This window comes from Talpa europaea, assembly GCF_964194135.1.
Source record: "Talpa europaea genome assembly, chromosome: 3".
NCBI classification, from domain to species: domain Eukaryota; kingdom Metazoa; phylum Chordata; class Mammalia; order Eulipotyphla; family Talpidae; genus Talpa; species Talpa europaea.
Window position 1 is genome coordinate 149005029 of NC_140069.1, and position 20078 is coordinate 149025106.

The 20078-nt window shown below is 67.1% G+C and overlaps 1 protein-coding gene across 1 annotated transcript; it reads right to left on the reverse strand.

Moving 5' to 3' along the window:
- Positions 1-3060: 3060 nt before the first annotated feature.
- WDR86 (WD repeat domain 86) lies at positions 3061-18374 on the reverse strand (the record flags this gene model as incomplete). The annotated part of the gene is made up of 6 exons (XM_084229741.1): positions 18095-18374; positions 10010-10151; positions 7830-8250; positions 6314-6449; positions 3405-3508; positions 3061-3234 (listed from the first exon to the last, which is right to left on the reverse strand). Exons 1-6 carry the CDS (start codon positions 18255-18257, stop codon positions 3061-3063), a joined length of 1140 nt encoding a protein of 379 aa, XP_084085867.1. The 5' UTR covers positions 18258-18374.
- Positions 18375-20078: the final 1704 nt, after the last annotated feature.

Below are 20078 nucleotides of genomic sequence, written 5' to 3' on the forward strand. Positions count from 1 at the left end.
AGCTCCATCCCTAAAATGCCCTGTAAATCTTCAGCCATTCCAGGGGCTCGGGCCTGGGGAGGGGGAAGGGGCTGCCGCAGCCGCCGCGCCATGGCCCGTGCCTCCCGCCTAAGCCTGTGCTCTGCCGCCTGCAGTAAGACACGTTCCTGAAGTTCAAGGTCGACATTCAGAATTTATCTGCTTTTAAATTTCTCCTTTACAAAATAAAATCTTTTACCAAGCGGGAAAGTGTGGCGTGCTCACCGAAGCAGCTTCTTTTCACTTGGCAGTCTAACGCCGCGCTGCAGTCAGCTCGCCTCCGGCTGGGATCCGGCCAGAGGCCGAGATTGGTTTTCGCCAGGCGTTTGGTTTTTGTCATTTCCGTATCACACCGCCAAGGGCACCAAACAGCCTTGCAGGGGCTCGAATCACTCCTCGAGTCCTCCTCCCGCTCCCACCTGCAGTGGACGGAAGAAGTTGCAGCCCAGGACCCAGCCGGCAGGCGTGTCCCCGCGCCCTCCCGCCCGTCCAGAGGCCGCCGGGGCCGGGCAGCGGCCGCGTCGGCGCCGGGCCGAGGCTGACGGGTCGTGGTATGGACAGAGGTTGAGTTGGGATGGACACACATCCTTTCTTTTGAGATGGATGATACAGGTAGAAATAAAGGGTAGAAAAAAGATTCAAAAACCGCCTACCTTTGTGTGAAGTGACCCAGCTGCCCGGCCTGGCGGAGTGGAGGCGAAGCGTCCGGGCCCACACCCAGATCTGGGGGTGCGTCCGCAGAGGGGATGGAGTGTGCCCTCGGCGGTCCGCGTCTGCAAGGAGGGGCCTGTGGAGCCGGGGCCGGGCTTGCGTGCGGAGCAGGTCTGCTGGGGGCCCAGAGCCTGTGGAGACCAGGTCAGACCAGGCGCGCTCCAGCCTCGACTGCAACTTTGACCAACAAGTTGCTGCCTGAGCCTTGGGCCGGGCGTGGTGCCTCGTTTCCCAGATGCTCTAACCACCAGAGAGGCTGGGGGCGCCGTGGCGCCGGGACTCTGCTCTGTCCCGTGAGGGGACGCCTGCGCAGGCAGCCCTGGGCTGAGGGACCGTCCAGCCTGGTTCTGTTGCATCTGGTTGCGTGAAACTGGGCAGGCCGTGACTGGCATCGCTCCTGCTCTGCAGGGCATGTGTTGAAGCCAAAGTCACCAAGGAAATGGGTCTGTGGGGCTGGACTTTCCTCCAGAGTGGGAGAAAGAACATTCCAGACCCAGGAGGAATTAAAGAATAGTGGGGGCAAAACAGCCAAATGCACCCCTGCCAGAGGGCAGGGGGCTGGGGTGGGCAAGAGAATCATGAAGTTGCAAGTCCAGCTGCGGGGCAGGTGGAAAGGGTGGGACGCAGACAAGACTGGGTGGGGATGGGGGGTGGGGGAGCCTCCCTGGGGGCACACGGGGCTGTGTCTCAGCCTGTCAAGCTGCCACCAGCCTCCGCAGCTCAAGTTCCATCCCCGGCCAGGAGCTACCCACAGGGCGCCGCAGACTCTCCCGTCTCCCCGCTGCTCCCCGCAGCAGTGGATTTCAATCTGCCCGTTCTGCTCCCCAGTCTCTCTGGGGAGTCCTCTCACCCCCCACTTCTGGCCTGCACCCCAGCTCTTGTATGCATAAATGAAAAAAAAAAAAGGACTGGGCAGGCAGACTACAGCGACTAGCTCTGGGCTCTGCTCCGTCTTCCTGCCACCGTCCCTGAGGGCTCTGCCCTTGCCCTGTTGTACCGCGTGCAGAGAGGACTCGTGTCAGCCAGAGGGCGGCTCTGGCCAGCGGGTCCTCCACGCCTCAGCACCCAGCGAACGCCTTGGTGTGGCTGAGCCGTCCTGTGCTGGGGGAGCAGGAGAGTGGTCTTCCGTGCTCTTGGGGGGGCCCTGGGGGGAGGCCCCGGGAGCATGTGTATTCTGGTTGGGGTGCGATGGGGCTGTAAGGTGGCGGGAGCGAGGCGGTGGCGGGGCACACATCAGCCCTCAGCGTTGGGGGCTCTGGCTGCTGCCCAGCTGCCTTGGCAGCAGGACAGGCTGGGCGCAGGCTCTCCTGGATTTCTCCGTGGCCAGGGTGCCCCGGCTGCTCCCCGGGGTGCCTGCCCTGAAGAAGAGCCCTGGGGGCAAGTGCCCGCGCCTGGGCACGAGCCGCGCAGACATCACCAGCCCTCACGGCCGCTGCACCGCTGCTCCCTTGAGAGGCCGCGCTGGCGGGCTGTGTCCCCTCCTACTGCCCGCGTTGCCACTATGGACGCGCCCATTCTGCTCAAGGGGGCCATCCAGCGTGGACCTGGGCCCTGAGCGGTGGCCTGAAGGGCCCCTTGGCATGGAGACACAGGTGCTGCCTGGGTGCCAGGGCCGCCTTGGCACAGGAGGGCTTCTGTCTGGGCAGGTGCCAGCCTCCGGGGCAGACCCTGCCTCATGCAGTGTCTCCTTCCACACCAGGGGCCGGCCAGGCCCTGGCACCGGACATGTGCCCCTTCAGGTCAGGAGAGCGGCTGCTGGGGCCGCAGCCCTGGGGCCTCTCCCAAGTCTGAACACCGCTCCCTGCTTCTCCCACCCCCCAAGATCTCCAGCTGCTCTGAGTGTGCCCTGCTAAGCACAGAGCTGGCTCTGGGGAGTGGGGCTAGGTGGCTCCCACCCAGTCTTCCCAGCCCAGGCCCGAGAGAAGAGGGACCCGCCTCGAGTCACACAGAAAACAGTGGGAGCCCCAAAGCAGGATGGTCCCCGCTGTCACTAGACGGCGGGTCCTTGCTCCCCGGCTGCAGCCCCGCGTTTCACCCAGGAGGGCAGGAGGGGCCCCTGGACCTCTGGGCCCTGCTGCCTGACTGCAGAACAAAGCAGACACACGCAGAGGCTTCCAAGGTGTATTTCGGGTCTCCAGGGCTTCCTCGGGACAAGCAACAGGGCAAAGCAACACTCGGAGGCCCAGCGGCTTCAAAAAGGAGCGCCCCGTTGGCTCCCGGTGGGGGAGGCCTGGCCGGGGTCCTCGGGGCTGGCCGCGCCGCTGCTGGGGGCCTCTGGATGTGGGGGTGCGGGGACGTGGTCCCCCAGCCGTCCCGGCGCGGTGGGTGGGCTCAGGCCGGCTGCAGGGGCGCGGCGGCGGCGCAGCCCACCTTGTTGCTGAAGAGGCGCGAGAGGCTGCGCTTGGGGGCGGCGGGGCGCGGCGGCGGGGCCCCGGGGAGCCCGCGCACGTCCCAGAGGCGCAGCGCGCCGTCGTGCGAGGCGGTGTAGAGCACCTGGCCGTGCACCTGCGGGCGGCGGGCGCGCGCTGGAGGGGGCGCCCCGCGACCCCCCACCCCGCGGGCACCGGGCCCGAGGCGCTCGCGCGCGCGCCCCGGCGGGGACGCCCCCCCCCCCCGGCCTTCCTCCCCTCCCCTCAGGCCGGCCCCGAGGTCGCCCGGCCGCGCGCGGCGCCTACCTGGAGGCAGTTGATGACGAAGGCGTGTCCGCGGAACACCCGCCGCAGCGCTCCCGACCGCGCGTCGAAGGCGCGCGCGCAGGCGTCCCCGCTGCCGGTGAACACTGCGGACACACGCCGCGCTGACCCGGGGCTCCGGCCCCCGCGCCCCCGGCCCCCCGGCCCCGCGGCCCCGCCCCGCCCCCCGCCCCCCGCGCCGGCCTCCTCGGGGGGCCGCCGGGTGTCCCCCACATTGCCGGGAGCTGGCGAGCCCCAGCCCTCAGCAACCCCCAGCCCTCAGCAACCCCGGGGCGGCTGGTCCAGAGCGAGGCGCGGGCCGCCCGCGTCCGGCCTGGAGGTGCCGCGGCAGGTGAGGGCGGGGCCCGCGGGCTGCTGCTCCAGGTGCCGCTCAGGGAGGTAACAGCCGCCACCTGCGCCCGCCCGCCTGCCCCGCGGCCCGTCCCCCGCCGCTCGCAGCGCCGCCTCCTCAGCCTCGGGTCGGCCGCGCTGCTCCGCTGTCCCGGCCACGTCCCGCGAGGCCGGTTCTCCGCGTCCAGCCGGCGCGGCGCGGGCCCTCGGCTCCCCCCGGAGGGCGTGGCCCGCCCTTCCCTGGCTGGACAGTGACATGGGGGGACACGCCCCATCTCCGCGAGCCCCCTTCGGTGGGCTCTGAGGCTGCTTCCCAAAGGAGCGCCCCGTTCTTACCGTCTTAGCCAGGGCCCCCCAGCAGCCAACCCTGACTAGGGACTGGGAAGTAACAACTGCTTGGGGAGGGCCCCCCAGGAAGTGGGGCAGAAGTAGGGGTGCCCCAACGGCTGTATCAGTCAGCAGGTGACGGCTGGGGCCTCTGGGAGTAGGTGTGCCGCACATCTCAGGGACCCCACCTTGGGCCAGGACACCCCGTGACTCCGTGACTCGGCCACCAACTCCCCCCTCGTGGGCGGCAAGTGCTGGGGCAGAAACTCCCACCCAGCAGCCTGAGCAGAGCCACGGCGTAGGGTAAAGAAAAGGTCAGGCTTTTCTGCCCTCCCGCCATCAGGATGGATGATGGATCCCTGCGGTCCTGAACGCATGCCTGATGGCGGCACCTGGAGCAGGGGGTGGGCCTAGGGAGATGGGATTCACCTGGGCTGAGACTGGGCTCTTAAGGGCGGCGTCACGGGGACGCCAGGAGCAGCAGTAGAAGCCGAAGCCGAAAGAAGAAGCTGAGAAAGAAGCCGAAGAGAAGCAAAGCAGCAGAAGCAGAGAACGCCAGAGAGCCCAGATAGAGTGAGGACTTGCTGGGGGCTGGGAGGCCTGCCAGCCTCCCAGCCCCCCAGCCAGCCCCCCTGCCTGCCATATGCCTGGTGAACCCCAATAAAAGACCTGCAAAACCACTGAGGACTCTGACTCCTCCTTTACCCGGTCTGCATGGGATCAGAGAACCTGCCCTGTGTCCTGTCTTGCCTTTACACACGGCAAGCACCCCAGGGCGCCCTGGCCTCAGGGTGTGTTCCCTAGGCCGGTTCCCGCCTCACCTGCCCACCCAGCCTTTCTGCAGAAGCTGCGGGCGACTGTGGCCCTGGGAATTTCACTTCCGGCCGCCTCACTCCTTTCTGTGTCCCCTCCCCCAGCAGACACGGCCCAGAGACTCCAGTGGGGTTGCTGGGTGCCCCCCGGTGGGAAGGGGGTCAGTAACACTGACGAACCTGGAGCCTCGGGCCAGGCCAGGCCAGCAGGGAGGGCCTGGAGCCGCGGGTGGGTCTGGTGCAGCTGCACAGTGGGGAGGAGCCTCGAGGCGACACCCCTCTTTGTAAGTGAGAGGTTCCCCCCTTGGGAGCAGAGTCATGCTCACACTTACAGGCTTGGGCACAGGAAGAAGGAAAAAATAAATTTCCCTGTCAGACACCTGACTCCCGAGGGCCTCTGGCTCTATTTGCAGAGTGCGGGTCCACGCCACCGCACACCTGGGCCGGGAAGCAACTCCACGCCCCCTCGACGGTCCCGTCCCTCCCGCCCCCTCCCCCAGCGCTGCGGGAGGCCTGTGGGAAAGGGTTGGGGAAAGACTTGGGGAACCTGGGGCCCTCGACCCCGTGGGTATAGTAGCGTCTACCTTCTGGATGTGTGCGGGGCATAAACCTGTGGCCGGCCAGAGCCGCAAGGCCAGATGCGCGGCGATTTAGGCCTGTGGACAGGGACTGCTCCTCCCCACAGACTGTTCTGCTCTTTCTTTCCCAAACAGCTTGGACTAATCCAGCGGGGCCCCGCTGAGGGCCCCGTCCTTCAGGCTCTTGCAGGCGGAATGGCCTAAGAGAGCCCCACGGAAGTCTGTGTGGGGTTTCTGGGGAAAGACCTTTCAGTGGGTCTGCTCAGCCAGGAAATGCCTCCTCTGCCCCTCCCTACTCTTCTCCTGCCTGCCTGGGACACACAGCGATGGCCGGCGCAGCAGCAGCCATGTTGCCCTCGGAGGCCCCTGTAAGGAGGTGCTATGAGCTGGGGATGGTGAAGCCAGATGGCAGAGGAAGGTGGGTGCAGACGACTGTGTGGAGTCATCGCTCCAGCCCAGACTGTCGCCCTCTGAAATTCTTCTACCTGAGAGAAAAATGAACCACTCTCTCACTTCCACCACGGTTGCCTGGTGCCAAACCCACGTGGTCCTCAAGAGCGGCTGGAGTGACGGGTGTCACTGCCTCAGTTTGAGAACCAGACTGTGTCCTTGAGATGTGCCCTCGACCCTAGGACTTCTGCACATTCAGGGTGAAGGTGCAGGGAGCCCCCCTCACTTGGGCCTTTGTGAATAATGTTGGAGGCTAGGGAGGAACCTGCTGCGCAGAGGGCAGAGGAGCAGGAGGCCCTAAGCAGGGTGGCCTGGGGGGAGCAGGCGGGGTGCAGGGTTGCGCCGCCGGAGGCCGGTGGCTGGCAGGGTGGGCAGGGCTGGGCAGGTGACTTACAAGTGCCCGCATGGTACTTGAGGGCGCTCACGCCGTGTCTGTGGGTGGAGAAGGTGCACAGGGGCTCCCCGGTGTCCGCCAGCCAGCACTTGACCGTCCTGTCGGCGCTGCCCGAGTACACGTGCCCGTTCACGAGCTGGGGGGGGAGGGGCGTCGGCAGCGGCCGGGGTGCAGCGGCAGAAATGCCCCGTGCCGCCCGCCCACTGCCTGCTGTGGCCAAGGCCCCTCCGCCCCCGCCCCGGCTGGTGTGGGGTCAGACAGGCCACCCGGCGGGCAGCGCTTCAGATCTTGCCGCTCTGTCCAGGGTCCAGGTCCCGGACCCGGCGCTTCCACCACCTGGCCCGGAGGGAGGGTCCTGCCAGCGCTGTCCTCATGGGGGCGACACCCGGCTGCACAGAGGAAGCCCACGAGGCTCGCTGGCCCTATGGGTGTCCCCCGAGGCCCCCACAGAGTCCAGCTGGGGGGGATCAGCTGCAGCACCTGCAACCCCACCGGCCTCGCCCTCGGCCGCCCCACCCGAGCAGAGGGCAGCAGGCGCGACTCCCGCACGGGCCTTCTGTTTGCAGAAGGACGTTGAAGGTCTAGAGAAGCCTGACCAGCTGGGGCGAGGGTCCGGGTGGACCTCTGCTAGGTGGAAGATGGGCACACAGGGGTGCTGGGCGGGGAGCAGGAGGACCCCACTTCTTGGCCCCAGGTGGCTGGAGCGGAGCCCACACCCGTCTGGGTCGCAGGTCAGGAAGGGGCCTGGGAGATGAGGAAGCTGAGGGAGGCCTCTCGCGGCCTGGGGCAGGGGCTCCCCCAAGGACACCCCACGCACGGCCCCCGCTGGCACCTCCGGGAGAGATGGGCTGGGCTGGCGGGGCTGGTGAGCTCCCCTCAACCACTCTGCACCCAGGGCAAAGCAACCCCCTTTCTTCGCATTGCCCCCGTCGGCCTCACAGCACACAGGGTCGCCAGCTCCTCGCACATCCCCCACCAAGCACAGGTCTGCTTCCCGGGCACCCGCTGGGGTCTAGGGGCCCTGTGGGACTCACTCTGCCCGCCGGAGCCTCTCTGACTAGTAACACTTGTGGGGTCTTGCTCCTCGTGGCAAACTGACTCCCTGCTCACCTCTGGGGCCCCCCTCTGTCTGTGGCCAGGCTTCCTGCACCCCAAATCCTGCTGGCCTGAACCCTGCAGATGACGTTGGGCGGGTGTCCCCTGGTGGAGGAAACTGGGGCTGCAACAGGTCCCCCCCCTCCGCGAGGTGTCTGCTCAGCTGTTTGCTGCTTGGAAGAGCAAGACAGAGGCCTGGCCGGGCCCACGGCGGTGCCAGGCTGCGGCCGTGGGCCCGTGAGCGTGTGTGAGCCGTGAGTGTGCGTGCACGTGGGGTGTCCACGGCGTAAGCAGCAGGGGGGTGGCATGTTCCTCAGGAAGAAGCTGGGACGTGGAGGGGCGGCCGGGAGGGGCCTCAGGGGCCGGCCCTGCTGACGGTGACCGCGGCCCGGCCCGGGGCGGCACGGCAGACAGGCCTCACCTCCAGGCAGAGGACGGAGCCCTGGTGCTCCCGGAACACCCGCAGCTGCTCCCCGCGCAGGATGTCCCAGGCGCGCACGGTGGCGTCGGTGCCCCCGGTGAAGGCCGTGTGGCCGGGCGCGTCCAGCACCAGGCAGAGCACGGCCCCCGAGTGGCCCCGCAGCGTCTGGTGGCAGCAGCCGCTGGCCACCTGCCACACCTTGGCCGTGCCGTCCGTGCTGCCGGTCACCAGGAGTCCCCCGGCCGCAGCCGCCTCCGGGCCGGGCGCTCCGGGCAGGCCCCAGGGCTCGGAGTAGGCCAGGGTCAGCACGCAGTTGCGGTGGCCCCGGAACTCCCGGGACGCCTGCCCCTTGTCCACGCTCCAGGCCCGAGCCGTCCGGTCATAGGAGCTGCTGAAGAGCTGGTTGTTGGCGACCAGGATCCTGCGGCGGAGGGGCGTCGGGGTCAGGCGGCACGGCGCCGAGTCTAAGTCTTCAAGGTGATGGGGGCTAAGTGACCCCAGAGAGCAAACTGGAGACACCAACCTGGGAAGTCACGGGGCTGGGGAATCCCTGGACCCCCGCCCTGGTGGGGGGGCATCCCCAGGGCCGGGAGAGGCCTCTGGGCTCCCCCACCCACAGCTCGCCTGCCCTGCCTGGTCACCTGCCTGGTCAGAGAGCAGCTGCAGCGGGGAGAGCAACTCCTTCCCTCCTGCCAGCTGGCTGCACCCCTCTTCCAAGCCCAGCCCAAAGTGTCCCTTCTCCAGGACGCCCCCAGAACATCCCCCGACACCCTCTGTGCCCGCCTGAACCGTCCCCTCGGTGGGACCTCGTCCATCCCTCCCAACGTGTCAGGTCCCCCCCCTCCCTTCCCAAACAGGGCTGCTCCCCATAACAGTTCTAGGGCTGAGGGAGGGAAAAGTGGGGGTGTACGCAGCATGGAGAGGAGCAGCAGGGACACCCACTCTCGGCTCACCCAGAGCAGGAAAGTTTCTAGGGGACCCAGGACTTGTGGTCTTAGAAACAGGGAAGTCCTGGCAAAGTGGGACCCGAGCTGACCCCAGGGGGCTGGGCAGACTCGGGAGCCTGGGGGCCTCCCTGGAGAAGCAGGGGAGAGGTGGGGTGCCCCGGGCCTCTGGGCTCCCAAGGCAGGGCCTGCGGGTTCACAGCCACCGCCCAGCTGAGAGTTTCAGTCCACAAATGAGGGTGAGCTGCACCCCAGGACCAGCTTGTCCCACTTGCCCACCCCTTGCCTCAGCCCCTCTGCCCCCAAAAGGGACTCCCCTGGACAGTTTTCCTCAATCGCCAGTTTCTTTCTGGAAAGAGCTGGGGAGGCGGCTGCTCCAGCCTCTGCCGCTTGCATGGCCTGACCCCGGGTCTCGGGCCGCCCCGGCTGCTGGAAGGCGGGGGCTGCGCCTGAGCTCCACAGGGCCCCTCCAGACCTCCGTCTCCCCCTGCTTGGGATCCACCGAACTCTCTCTACCCCAGAGGGCCCTGGAGCCGGCCCTGCTGGGCCCCCCCACGGCTCGTCTGCCTGCCAACCACCGAGCAGACGCGTGAGGCCAGCGTGAGGCCAGCGTTGTGCCTGGTGAGGGTGGGCAGCACCCGAACCGGGCCCCGAGCAGTGCACCCCGGGCAGCGCCCTCCGGTCAGCCAGGCGGCCTTGGGGCTGCGCAGGCCTCCTCGAGCCTCACCCCCCAAGGGCCCGGGACACCACAAGTTACATAAATAGCATCAAATTGATCAGATCAGCAAAGGAATTTCCATGCTCAGCTCAGGCCCAAATTCAATAAGGGAAGGAAAAATTCAAACCTCCCCAAGAAGGGGGTGGGGGAGATTTCCAACAGCAACATGCAAAGGAGACCTTTAAAAACACCCCACTCCCTCTCCAGAACATCCCCGTGCTGCGCCCCGCCCCCCAGCCCTGGCCACCCTCGGGGACCAGTTCGGCCGTTTCCTCGGAGATGCGCCCATCCGCAGGCGACCCCGCGGGGCCTCCGGCACAATTCACTGTGCTGCCCCCATCGGACCCCACCTCGCCCTGGGCAGCTAGAACCTGCCCCCCGGGACAGTCTGTCCGGGGCTGTCCACCGCTATCGCCCGAGGACTCCTGACTGCAGCCACGGCCTGCGGCTCCGCCCGGGGCCCGCCAGCCGCCTCGGGCGAGGCCTGTCCCCACCGCGGGGCCGCCGGCCACGCTGACCTGTTCACTATGGACGTGTGTCCTCGGAACACCTGCAGGCACTGCCCGGTCAGCACGTCCCACTTGCGGATGGTGCGGTCGGCGCTGCAGGTGAAGGCGGCCTCGTCCTCCAGCTGGCAGAAGGTCACGTAGCTCTCGTGTCCTGCAGACGAGGGGCCCATGAGCCGCGGGCGACACTCTTCCGGGAGGCTCCAGGCAGGCAGGGAGGGAGGAGGGTGGGGGTCTGAGACCAGACAGGACGGGACGCCCCTTTTCACATGACAACTTAAGTCTGGGAGCCTCTGGGGGTGCTGGGGCAGTTCAGGAGACATCCTGCCGCTGAGCACGCTGTCTCCCTCCTTGCTCTTCCACTCTCTTCCCGCCTCTTACTTCCCTCCCATGCCCGGCTTCGAGCGCCTGTAGTCTTCAAACTTCTCAGCTGTTTGTATTCACTCAGTCATTCAACAAACCCAAGATGGAGGCAGGCGGCGCAGAGGCCGGGGGCATGGCCTAGGCTAGCTCCCGCCTGGGGACAGGCACCCCACCTCTCCGTGCCTCAGTTTCTTCGCCTCTGGGGTGGGGAGCACAGCGTCACCTATCTCTTGGGGTCACTGCATGGACTCCTGAGCCGGGGCCAGTGCCCCCTGGCCTGTCTGGGGAGAGACGCTGGGAGGGACACCAGGCCCTCTTCCCGGGCCCTGACATGTTTGGGAAGAGACACGTTTGCAGCTGTCACGACGTCAAGGGGTGGGGAGATGGTCCTGGACATCCTGGGCCCTCGGCGCAGTCACAGGCGCCTTCCTGAGAAAGCGGCAGCTGTGGGGATGCAGAGAGGCTCCGCGAAGACTGAGCCATTTGCAGCTGCTGGTTCTGGGGCCCAGAGTGACGCGGCCGCCGGTTCAGGAGCGCGGCAGCCCCCAGACCCCGGGAGAGGAAGGGGACTCCCGCCGCCGGGTTTCGGGGGCAGCTCGGCCCACACCCGACACTCACATGGGACTTCCGGCCCCTGCGTTGCGCAGGGAGAGGCCGTCCCACGTTGCCCGGCGCGCCACATGCCACGGCCAGGGCCCCGCTAAGGCACAGCCCCCTGCCCCGAGGGCCCCGGGGGGCCTGTTGGGGGAACACTCTGGAGAGGATACACCTGGGGCACATGCCAGGTAGGAATACCTGAATTTGGGGCCAGAATTTAGGGGTTCAGCACAAATGGCGGATGAGGCTGAGCACAGTCTAGCGTTGGGGAGGGTCTCGGCCAAGCATACCTGGCCGCCCGTGTTGGCGTGTCCAGCCGGCGAGGGCAGTGTTGTCCAGGGGCCCTCAGGTTCCTGGTCAGGGGAGAGGCTTCCACCTCGGACAACTTCCGACAACAAACCGGAGCTGAGTGTACTTGAGGGGAACCGGGGACCAGAGTCCGCGGGTGTCAGGCCTCAGTGCAGTCACACCCTCCGGTGTCTCGCGGCGGCCGCACTCCTGGACCCACGCATGTGGGGGCACATTCATCATGGGAAGGATTTTGGTGGAATTTTAATATTTCACCTACATGTCGGGTCAGGTAGATTGGGTTGGGGGATGATTAGAAGCTTCTGGTGGTTTCAAGCTGATCCACGCCTCTTTTTGGTTTTGCCCCAGATTTTAGTTCCTTTTGCAAGAACCCAATTTTCTGGGTTCTAAGAAACAGATTGTTTTTTAAGCAAGAAAGAAAGACATGTTTTCCCGGCTCCTTGGACAGCACATGCCAGGCCTCCCAGGCCTTCCTTAAAATACATGTCAATTTAAAAACTGAGGGCGTGGGCCTCCCCAGTGGTGCAGCGGTTGAGCACTGGGCTGCGAAGCTGCCCGCAGCCTCTGCAGCGCCGGTTCAATCCCCGGCCACCGGAGGAGGGTCCCCCATGGGGCGCAGACCTCTCCTGCCGCCCGCTGCTCCCCTCAGCAGTGTCCTTCGGCCCTTCTGCCTGCTCTGCTCCCCGCTCTGGCTCTGGTGAATTCTCTCACCCTCCCGCGCTTCTGACTGTACCCAGTGCTTGCATAAATAAATAAATAAATCTTAAAAAAAAAATAAAAACTGAGGGCGAAATGGGCGAAATGTGTTTGGCAAAACGTGGCCGAGCTCTCACCAGCCCCAGTGTTTATGAAACCTCTCGCGATGTCAAGAGGCCTTCCTGGAGGCCAGCTCGTGCTGAGGACCAAGAAGGGGCGGCCTTGCTCCATGGAGGGGGCGCTGGGCCGGGCCGGGGTCCCCAGGTCTGAGATGTGGGGCCTGTCCCTCAGCCCGGAGCAGCTCCCAGGCTCTCATCCCTGTCCCGGCTGCTTCTGTCATGTCAACGGCGTTCCGGCAGCCGGGAGCTAAGTGCCAAGTGTGTGTGGTAAGTTAAGCCAAGAAAAGCATGGAGAGCCCTGGGGGGGCTCAGTAACCCCAACACCTCTGCTCAGCGAGGCGGGGGCCCGCAAGCAGGGAGGCCCAGACCCCGAGCGGAAGGGGGCTGCTTTCGTGACATGTGAAAATTTAAAAGGGACACACACTCACGGCCCGCGGGCCCGGGAAAGTGTACGGGCGTGAGCGAGGGAGAGAAGCCGCTCTCTCGAAGGGGGCTGTTGGGAATCAAAGAACCTCAGCTCCGACACTCTGCCAGGAGGACCCTCTACCCTCAGGGGCCCGGCTGGAGCTGGCCCAGAAGCCCTGCGGCCAGCAGGCTCTCGGTGGACAAGCTCCCTCCTCTGGGCCCCTGGGCCCCTGCATCTGCCGAGAGCCCTCTGGCCACAGGGCCCCTGCCCTGAGGCACAGTCTGCACCCCAGGCCTGTGGGTCGCCCCAGGAGCAGGGCCCGCCCGTGAATGCGGAGGCTGGGTAGAGGCTCCAGCCACTCCAGGGCCCACGGCGCCTTGCTGAGAGCTGCTGGAATTGTGCAGAATAAGCAAAAAAGCCAAACTAAAAATAAATATTTTCAAAGGGATGAAGAATGCAGATAAGGTGCAGCGCTTGCTTTCAAAAGGGCACGCCGGGGCCCGGGTGCCGCAAAGGCCGCTGCTTCCCGCCTCCCGCCCGCACACCCTGGGACTCGCTGGAGGCGCCCTCCACGCCCAGGTGGAGTAGCTGGGTGCTGGCCTGGGGCACTGGTGGGGGGCTGGGGCGCCAGCCGAGCTGGACTGGCTCCTCACTCCTCATCCTGCTGTTGCTGGTGAGTCTTCCAGCTCCCCCCGCCCCCAGCAGCAGTCCCTCCTCCTTCCCGGCCTGCTCTCAGCCATCCCGCACCCCCCATCGCTGTAGGGACCCCTCCGTGAGCGCCCTGGTGCCCCCACTTCTCACAGCCCCCAAGCAGCCAGAGCGCGCACTGAAGAGACTGGACCAAGAAGAGGTGGCCGGTCCACGCGCAGGGCCCTCTGCAGCCAGAGGGAAGAGGACACTGCGCTCAGAGCAGCCGAGGGGCTGGGGGCCGCCCAGGGTGGCCAGAAGGACCAGGTCAACCCTAGAGGTTCCGGGGGCAGCAGCGCAGGGAAACAGAGCAGGTGAGTGGACAAAGCCAGATGCTCGCGGCCTGGCGGGCTCTGGAGCTCACGAGGGCGGCGGGCGGGTGGGATGGGGGCAGGAGACCAGCAGGAGCGAGAGCAAGGGAGGCAGGACAGTCAGGCGCTCGAGGGTGCGCAGGGCGCCGTTTTAAACGCAGTTACATCCCCACGCGGCGTCGGAGAGGGACGAGGGCAGAGGCCTGCAGGGAGACGGCGCTGTCGGAGGGCGGGAGGCTGGGACGCCCCCGGAGGTGGGTCCGCAGAACCACTCAGACAACCCCAACGGGGCTGGGGCGGCAGGAGCCCTCAGGCAGCGCCCCGAGTCCTTGCCTCCTGGAGCCCTCCTGCAGCCGGCCCAGGCCACAGCGCCGGGGTCCTCGCCCCAACCTCTGGCCACGCTTTGCCAGGCCCCTTATTAAAAACTCTCCAGTTACTCTTCTGGGGCCCTTCTGTTTCCTGCCAGGGCCCAGCCTGCGAGAGGCGCCCTGGGGTGTGTCCTCAGACCACGGGGGACGGTGCCCCAGTCCAGAGCAGGGCAGAGAGTCTGACATGGACCAGCAGGACTGGGGCCGAGTCCCCAGGACAGGCGGAAGCTCTTGTCCCCCCGAGCCGGGCCTGCCCTCCCCACAACCTCGGTCATGCTGCTCTGTCCGACCTCTGCAGCCCACACCCGAGGGAAGCCCGGCACCCCACACGGGGCCCTCCAGACAGCTGAGGACGAGCTCCCAGCGTGGGCCCCCGCAGACTCAGCAAACCGCACTCTGATGGCATTCTTCCTCGACCAGCACAGTCGATAACGGCTTGTTTATGTCTGAGAGCCTTCCCTGCGCTCCCACAAGCCCTTTGCAAAACAAGCACGAGATGACTCAGCAATCTGACTTTGGGGCTGTGCCCAAAGGGGCTAAAAGCAGGGCCCACGGAAACCACGCACCCCGTGTTCACAGCGGCGATATCCCCGTCACCAGAAGTGGCGGCGACCCCCGAAGTCCACTGACAGATGCAAGACAAAACAGACCCTCCACCGTGGAGTAGTACTCAGCCTCGAAAAAGGAGAGAATCCTGGCAGTTGCTGCAACGGGATGAACCTGATACTCGGTGAACAAAGCCGGGCACAAAAGGACACGCATGGCGAGATCACTCACGCCAGGGCCCTGGAGTTGCCAGAGTCACAGAGGCAGACACAGGATGATGCGGGGGGGGGGGGGGGGTGCGCCAGGGCTGGGGCGGGAGAATGTCAGTGTTGAACGGGGACGGGTTAAGTTTTGGAAGACGACGAGGACGTTCTGGAGAGGAGGGTGGTGATGGCCTCACGTGGATGGACTTGGCGCCACAGAACGGGGCTTTTGGGAGCCATCAGGACGGCAGGACGGAGGCCCTTTCTGTTTTTTTTAAATTACAATGAGAAATGGTCTCGGTTCCAGGCCCACGGGCCAACAGGTGGGCTCCAACTACCCAGCTCACCTTGTCCCGCTTACCTGAAACTCAAGGCGCAGAGCCCCACAGCTGAGCGTCTCCCACCCCATCTCAATCCCCTCGTGGACCCCACCCCAGCGCCCCACGCTATCACCCGGCGAGGGAGTGATGTGGGGCCGGAGGGCGGCTGGCTGGCCCTCTCGTGGCTCCGTTTCCAGGGCGGGCAATAAAAGATGGTGGGGGGCAAAAGAGGCAGCGCTTTGGAGTTGGCGAGGCCCCAACACGGTGCTCTCAACCCAGGGCTTTCGATAAAGGCAGGGGCCGTTCACCAGCTGGCTTCACCCCTCAGGGAGGCTCTGTTAGTATCCTCGGCACCCCCGATTCACTGATCAGGGCACGGAGCACCGCACTGAGGACACGGGATTCCAGCCGAGCGGGAGGTGGGGTGCCACGGAGCCAGCCCCTCCTGCCCCCCGGGGCTGGGCCCCAGCCAGAGGGAGGGAGGGAGGCTGCGCGGAATCAAGCCCAATACCCCCAGTTGTCAGCAGCCGGGCAGGGGCTTGTGGAACACCCCCCCCCACCCCAGGAACAGCCCCGGGCAAGAGCCGCCTCGTGGGAAAAGCTGCTGCTCACTGACCACGTGTCCCCGATACGATACACAGGTCCCCAAAGGATGAAAGAGAAAAGGGGACGGGGGGGGGGATGGGGGGGTTTCCCAGCCACTCTCCCCTTTGCAGCCCGCTTGGCCGTCCAGCCTTCCTCGTGGAGGGCTCACCTGCGCCCCTCAGGCAGCTCACCTGGTGCTGCTCCTGGCCCTGACGGGGGGAGGGGCCCGGGCTACTGTCCAGGGGCTTCTGACCAGCCCCTGAGCCCCTACCCTCTGGCTCAAACTGCCCTGAAGCCTGAGGAGTCCCAGCGAAGCCCCTGGCCTCCCGCCAAGAGGGAAACGCGGGTGGGCGGGGTCGTTCCCTGCTGCTCTACCACCCAGGCTGGACCCCACAGGCTCGTCGGAGCCTCTATGGGCCCAGAGCCCCCCAAGGACCTCGCACTCACCCCCGCCCAGCGGCACCCACGACAGGCTCGCGGAGGGCCTGGACTTGGCGTCGGGGGACTGCGGGCTCTGGCTGCGTGGCCAGTGTGTGGTCTTGGGTGCCAGCAGGCAGGAGTCACACCGTGGAGAGAAGCCCCCCTGCTGACTGCACTACCCTGGGGACACCAGCACCTGTCTCCAGGGGCATCTCAATGCTTCAAGTGCGATATTGGGGAGTAACCGACACACCCCCATTTGCACTATAAACCTGTCGGCCTCTCCTGCTCACGGGTGAGTCAGTGACACAGGACGCGGAGGGTGTGCAGAAAATACAGGGGCCCGAGCACACGCAGAGACATTTATTAATATTGCGCTGGATATAATGGGCCTCCCCGGTGGCGCAGCGGTTGAGCGCTGGGCTGCGAAGCTGCCCGCAGCCTCTGCAGCGCTGGTTCGATCCCCCGCTGCTCCCCCACCACCAGGCAAGGGTCCCTCAAGGGGCGCAGACCTCTCCAACCGCCCGCTGCTCCCCTCAGCAGTGTACTTCGGTCCTTCTGCCTGCTCTGCTCCCCGCTCTGGCTCTGGTGAATTCTCTCACCCTCCCGCGCTTCTGACTGTACCCAGTGCTTGTACAAATAAATAAATCTTAAAAAAAAAAATATTGCGCTGTATTAAGCCGTTTTATGGGGGGAGACTTTGCTCTTCCGGGGGCCACACCCAGCACGGCTCTCCGGCAAGTTAAGCCTATCAGAACCACGTCAGAATAAGGACGTCCCCTGTGTCCTGGAGAATTCCTCAAGTGCCAACACTTAAAGGAGAGCCTGGCAATCAGGCAGAAACGGCCGTGGGTTTTCAGAGTCCTGCTGCGGAGGGCTGGCCCTCAACCCGGCCACCCTCCGGTCAGGCTTGGCTGGCTGGCAAGGAGTTAGCGGCCAGAGGGGACAACGGCTGTGAGGGCCGCCAGGGGGTGTGAAAGGAGGGCCCAGTGGCTGGACACAGAGCTGTGGGGCTGGAGGGCAGGAGGGTGGGCCCTGGAGGCTCCAGGGATGCAAGGGAGGGGGTAGTGAGGGGGAACCCCCCAGGCCAGAACCGCCCCGGTAAGTTCTGGCGCTTCAGTGGGGAGGAAGCCTACCAACCGGCCGCCCCTAGTGGGGCAGCTGAGCCTCGGGCCCACCTAAAAGAGTGTTCGAAATACCGACTCTAGTGTCCTGGCCGCAAGGTGCCTGCACCTGGCACCTGAAAGGTCCCCCCGCCCGGGGTGAAAGGCCCGTGTTCGGGCGGCCACGGAAGCAGAACATAAACTTTAGATCTCGAGCGCGGTCGCTGTGTGTGACTTTGGGAGGGTGGAGGAGGGTGCGTGTCCATGTGTGGCCAACTCGCCCTCGTCCACACCCCCACGGGAATAACCGGCGGCCCAAGAGCCGTCCCTGGGGGTCTTCGAAGGTGCCGCTGTAACTGCTTTTACGTAAAAGCAAATGGAAGCGGATCTGCAGTCCCTGCACCTCCGGGGGCTGCAAGGCCCGGAGACCACTTAGGATTTGCTGACTGTGGAGGAAACCCAGGCCTGACGCTAACCGCGAGGCCTCACACCCCATCAGGCCTGAGCTGGGGAGGGGCCCCTGGGTGCGGGCCGGGTGAGCACCACCCCCGCTCCACTGCCCTGGAAAGCACTGCTCGGGCCTCCCCGTGTTTCAAGCTTCTGAGCCGGCAAGATTGCAAGTGGCCCGAGGGCGCCCGAGAGCCAGGGGAGGCCCGTGGGGAAGGGATTCAGGTTCCCACCCACTCCCCCGGGCCTTGAGGCTCCCGTGCCTCCGTTTCCCTGTCTGCGCCGATGGGATGAGGGATGGCAGTGGAGTGAGGACTGCACAGTCCGGTGCTCCGCACAGGGGCGCGCGGCCAGGCCCAGGTTAACCGACCCCGGGAGAGGAACGCGAGGCCAAAGGTCTGGCCAGGGAGCGCCCGGCTCAGCCACCTGCCGCGCCTCCCTCTGCCGTTGCGGCCGCATCACGGCGAGGCGGAGGAGCGGTCTTCGGGCCGGCGGGCGCGCTCTGCCCACGGCCCCCCTCGGCGCCCCCGCCCCGCGCGACGGCGCCGGGCTCGGGGCCGCGGGGGGCGGGGGGCGGGGGGCGGGGGGCGGGAGGGGCGGCCGCGCGGCGGGGGTACCTTGCAGGAGGGCGCAGCACTGGCCGTCCGCGGTGCTCCAGAGCCGGGCCGTGCCGTCCTCGCTGCCCGTCAGCAGGCGCTGCCCGTCGGGGCTCAGGCTGAGCCAGTTGATGCCCCCGCGGTGCTCGGCGCAGACCCTCAGGGCCGACCCGCCGCCCCCCATGCTGCAGGCGGGCGCGGGGCGAGGAGGGGCCGCGCCCCGCTAGCGGGGGGCGCCCCGGCATCGGCGCGGCGGCTCCCGGCGGCTCCGCCCCGCGGCCATCCCGGTCCCCGACGCGCTCCTGGCGGGCAGCGGGCGCGCGTGAGGCGGGGGGCCGGCTCCCGCTGCCCCGGCCGCGCGGCCCTCCGGGGACCCCGGCCCCCCGAGGCGGCAACCCCAGCCCCAGGGGCGCAGACCGCCTCGCTGCCCGCACCCCACCTGAGGAGGCACCGCCCTCCCGGCCCGGCCGGGCGGCGGGGGCGTCTCGGGCCGCGCTGGGAAGTCCGGGCCCCGCGCCGGGTTAGGGGGAACCCCGAAGCCCAGCGCCCCGGCCCGCTCGCCTGCCCCGCCGGTGCCGCGCGCTCCGGGCCGCCGCGCGGCGAACAATGCGGTCCAGCCTGGCTCCTCCTCGGAGACCACCCCCGCGTCCCCTCCCACTGGCCCGCGCCCCGGCCCCCCCCGCGCCCCGGCCCCCGCCCGCCCCGGCCCTCGGGGCCACCAGCCGCGCCCCGGCCCCAGCCCGCCCGGCCCTGCCCGCGGGCACCCGCCGGAGCCAAGGCCGGGCCGGGGCGCGGGCGGCTCGGAGGGGTCGGGCGGGTCCGCGCCCCCCGGGGACTCGCTCCGCGGCCGCCCCGCCAGGCGCGCGCCCCCGGCCCGCCAGAGGGGCCCCGCGGGCTCTGGGGGAGGAGCCCCCAGTCCGCCCTCCTGGGGAAACCACGTGCACCCCGAATTCGAAAGAAACCCCGCCTGGAGAGGGGAGGCCGGCCCCGCGGCCGCCGGGGGCGGGGCGGGGTGCGAGCCGGCCGGAGGGGGCGGTGGAGCTTCCCAGAGAAGTCGGGGTCACCCCCTCCGGCCCCGGACTCCGGGGCGCCGGATCCCGCCGCCCCAGGGCGGGCGTAGGATCCGCCCTCCGCGCCGGCAGAGGTCGGCCACCCCACCCCACCCCACCTCCCTCCCCCACCCCCACCCCCACCCCCACCCCAGGCGCGCGCCCCGGACGGCCCCGGGGTCTCCGCGGCTCCCCCGCCCGGGCAGGAAGCCCTCGGGAGCGGGGTCAGCTGGTTCCCATTAAAGCAGTTCCGGTGCCGACTTCGCGGGGGGTGGGGTGGGGCGACACCCCTCCCTCGATCCCCCAGGTCCTAGAGGTAGCGGGGTTTCCAGAACCCTCCGTAGCTCCGGGTTTGGAAACCAGGCGGGCAAGTTAGCCGGGATGGAAGGGCGCGCGCGCGTGCACGGGGCGCTTTGGAAGGCCAGACCGTCACCCCAGCCGGCCTGCTGGTGGTTCACTGTCCCGACTCCAAAGGAAAAGCCCCCAGTGGTCCTGCCGCGCCCTGGACACCCCAACCTGAGACACCCCTCCCCCCACTGTCCTGAGCCAGCAGGAGGCCGGAGGCCGGAGGAGGGGAGAGGGGGTGGACCCTGGAGCTGTCCGGCCCGCGGCAGGGAAGGTGAGCCCCTCCCTACCCGCCAGGGGGAGGCCGGTGGGCCTCGCGACACCTCCCCGAGCTGCAGGCCGAGTGAGAGTTCGTTCTCCTGTTACAGGACAGGGAGAGGGGCAGCCCAAACCCCGCAAACCTGCCTGTTCTACATGGGTTCTGCCATCCGCCGCATCAACACAAAACATAGGAGACTTTAATGGGAAGGAACTTTAATAAAACTAGGAAACAATACAGGTAAGGCAAAGAGTCTAGTTTCTAAATGAAGCACCCAAAGTGACCCGTCCCCTCGTGGGTAAAAGTCCATCCAAATGGGATCGGCCCAGAACAAGGCCCCAAAGCCTGCCCC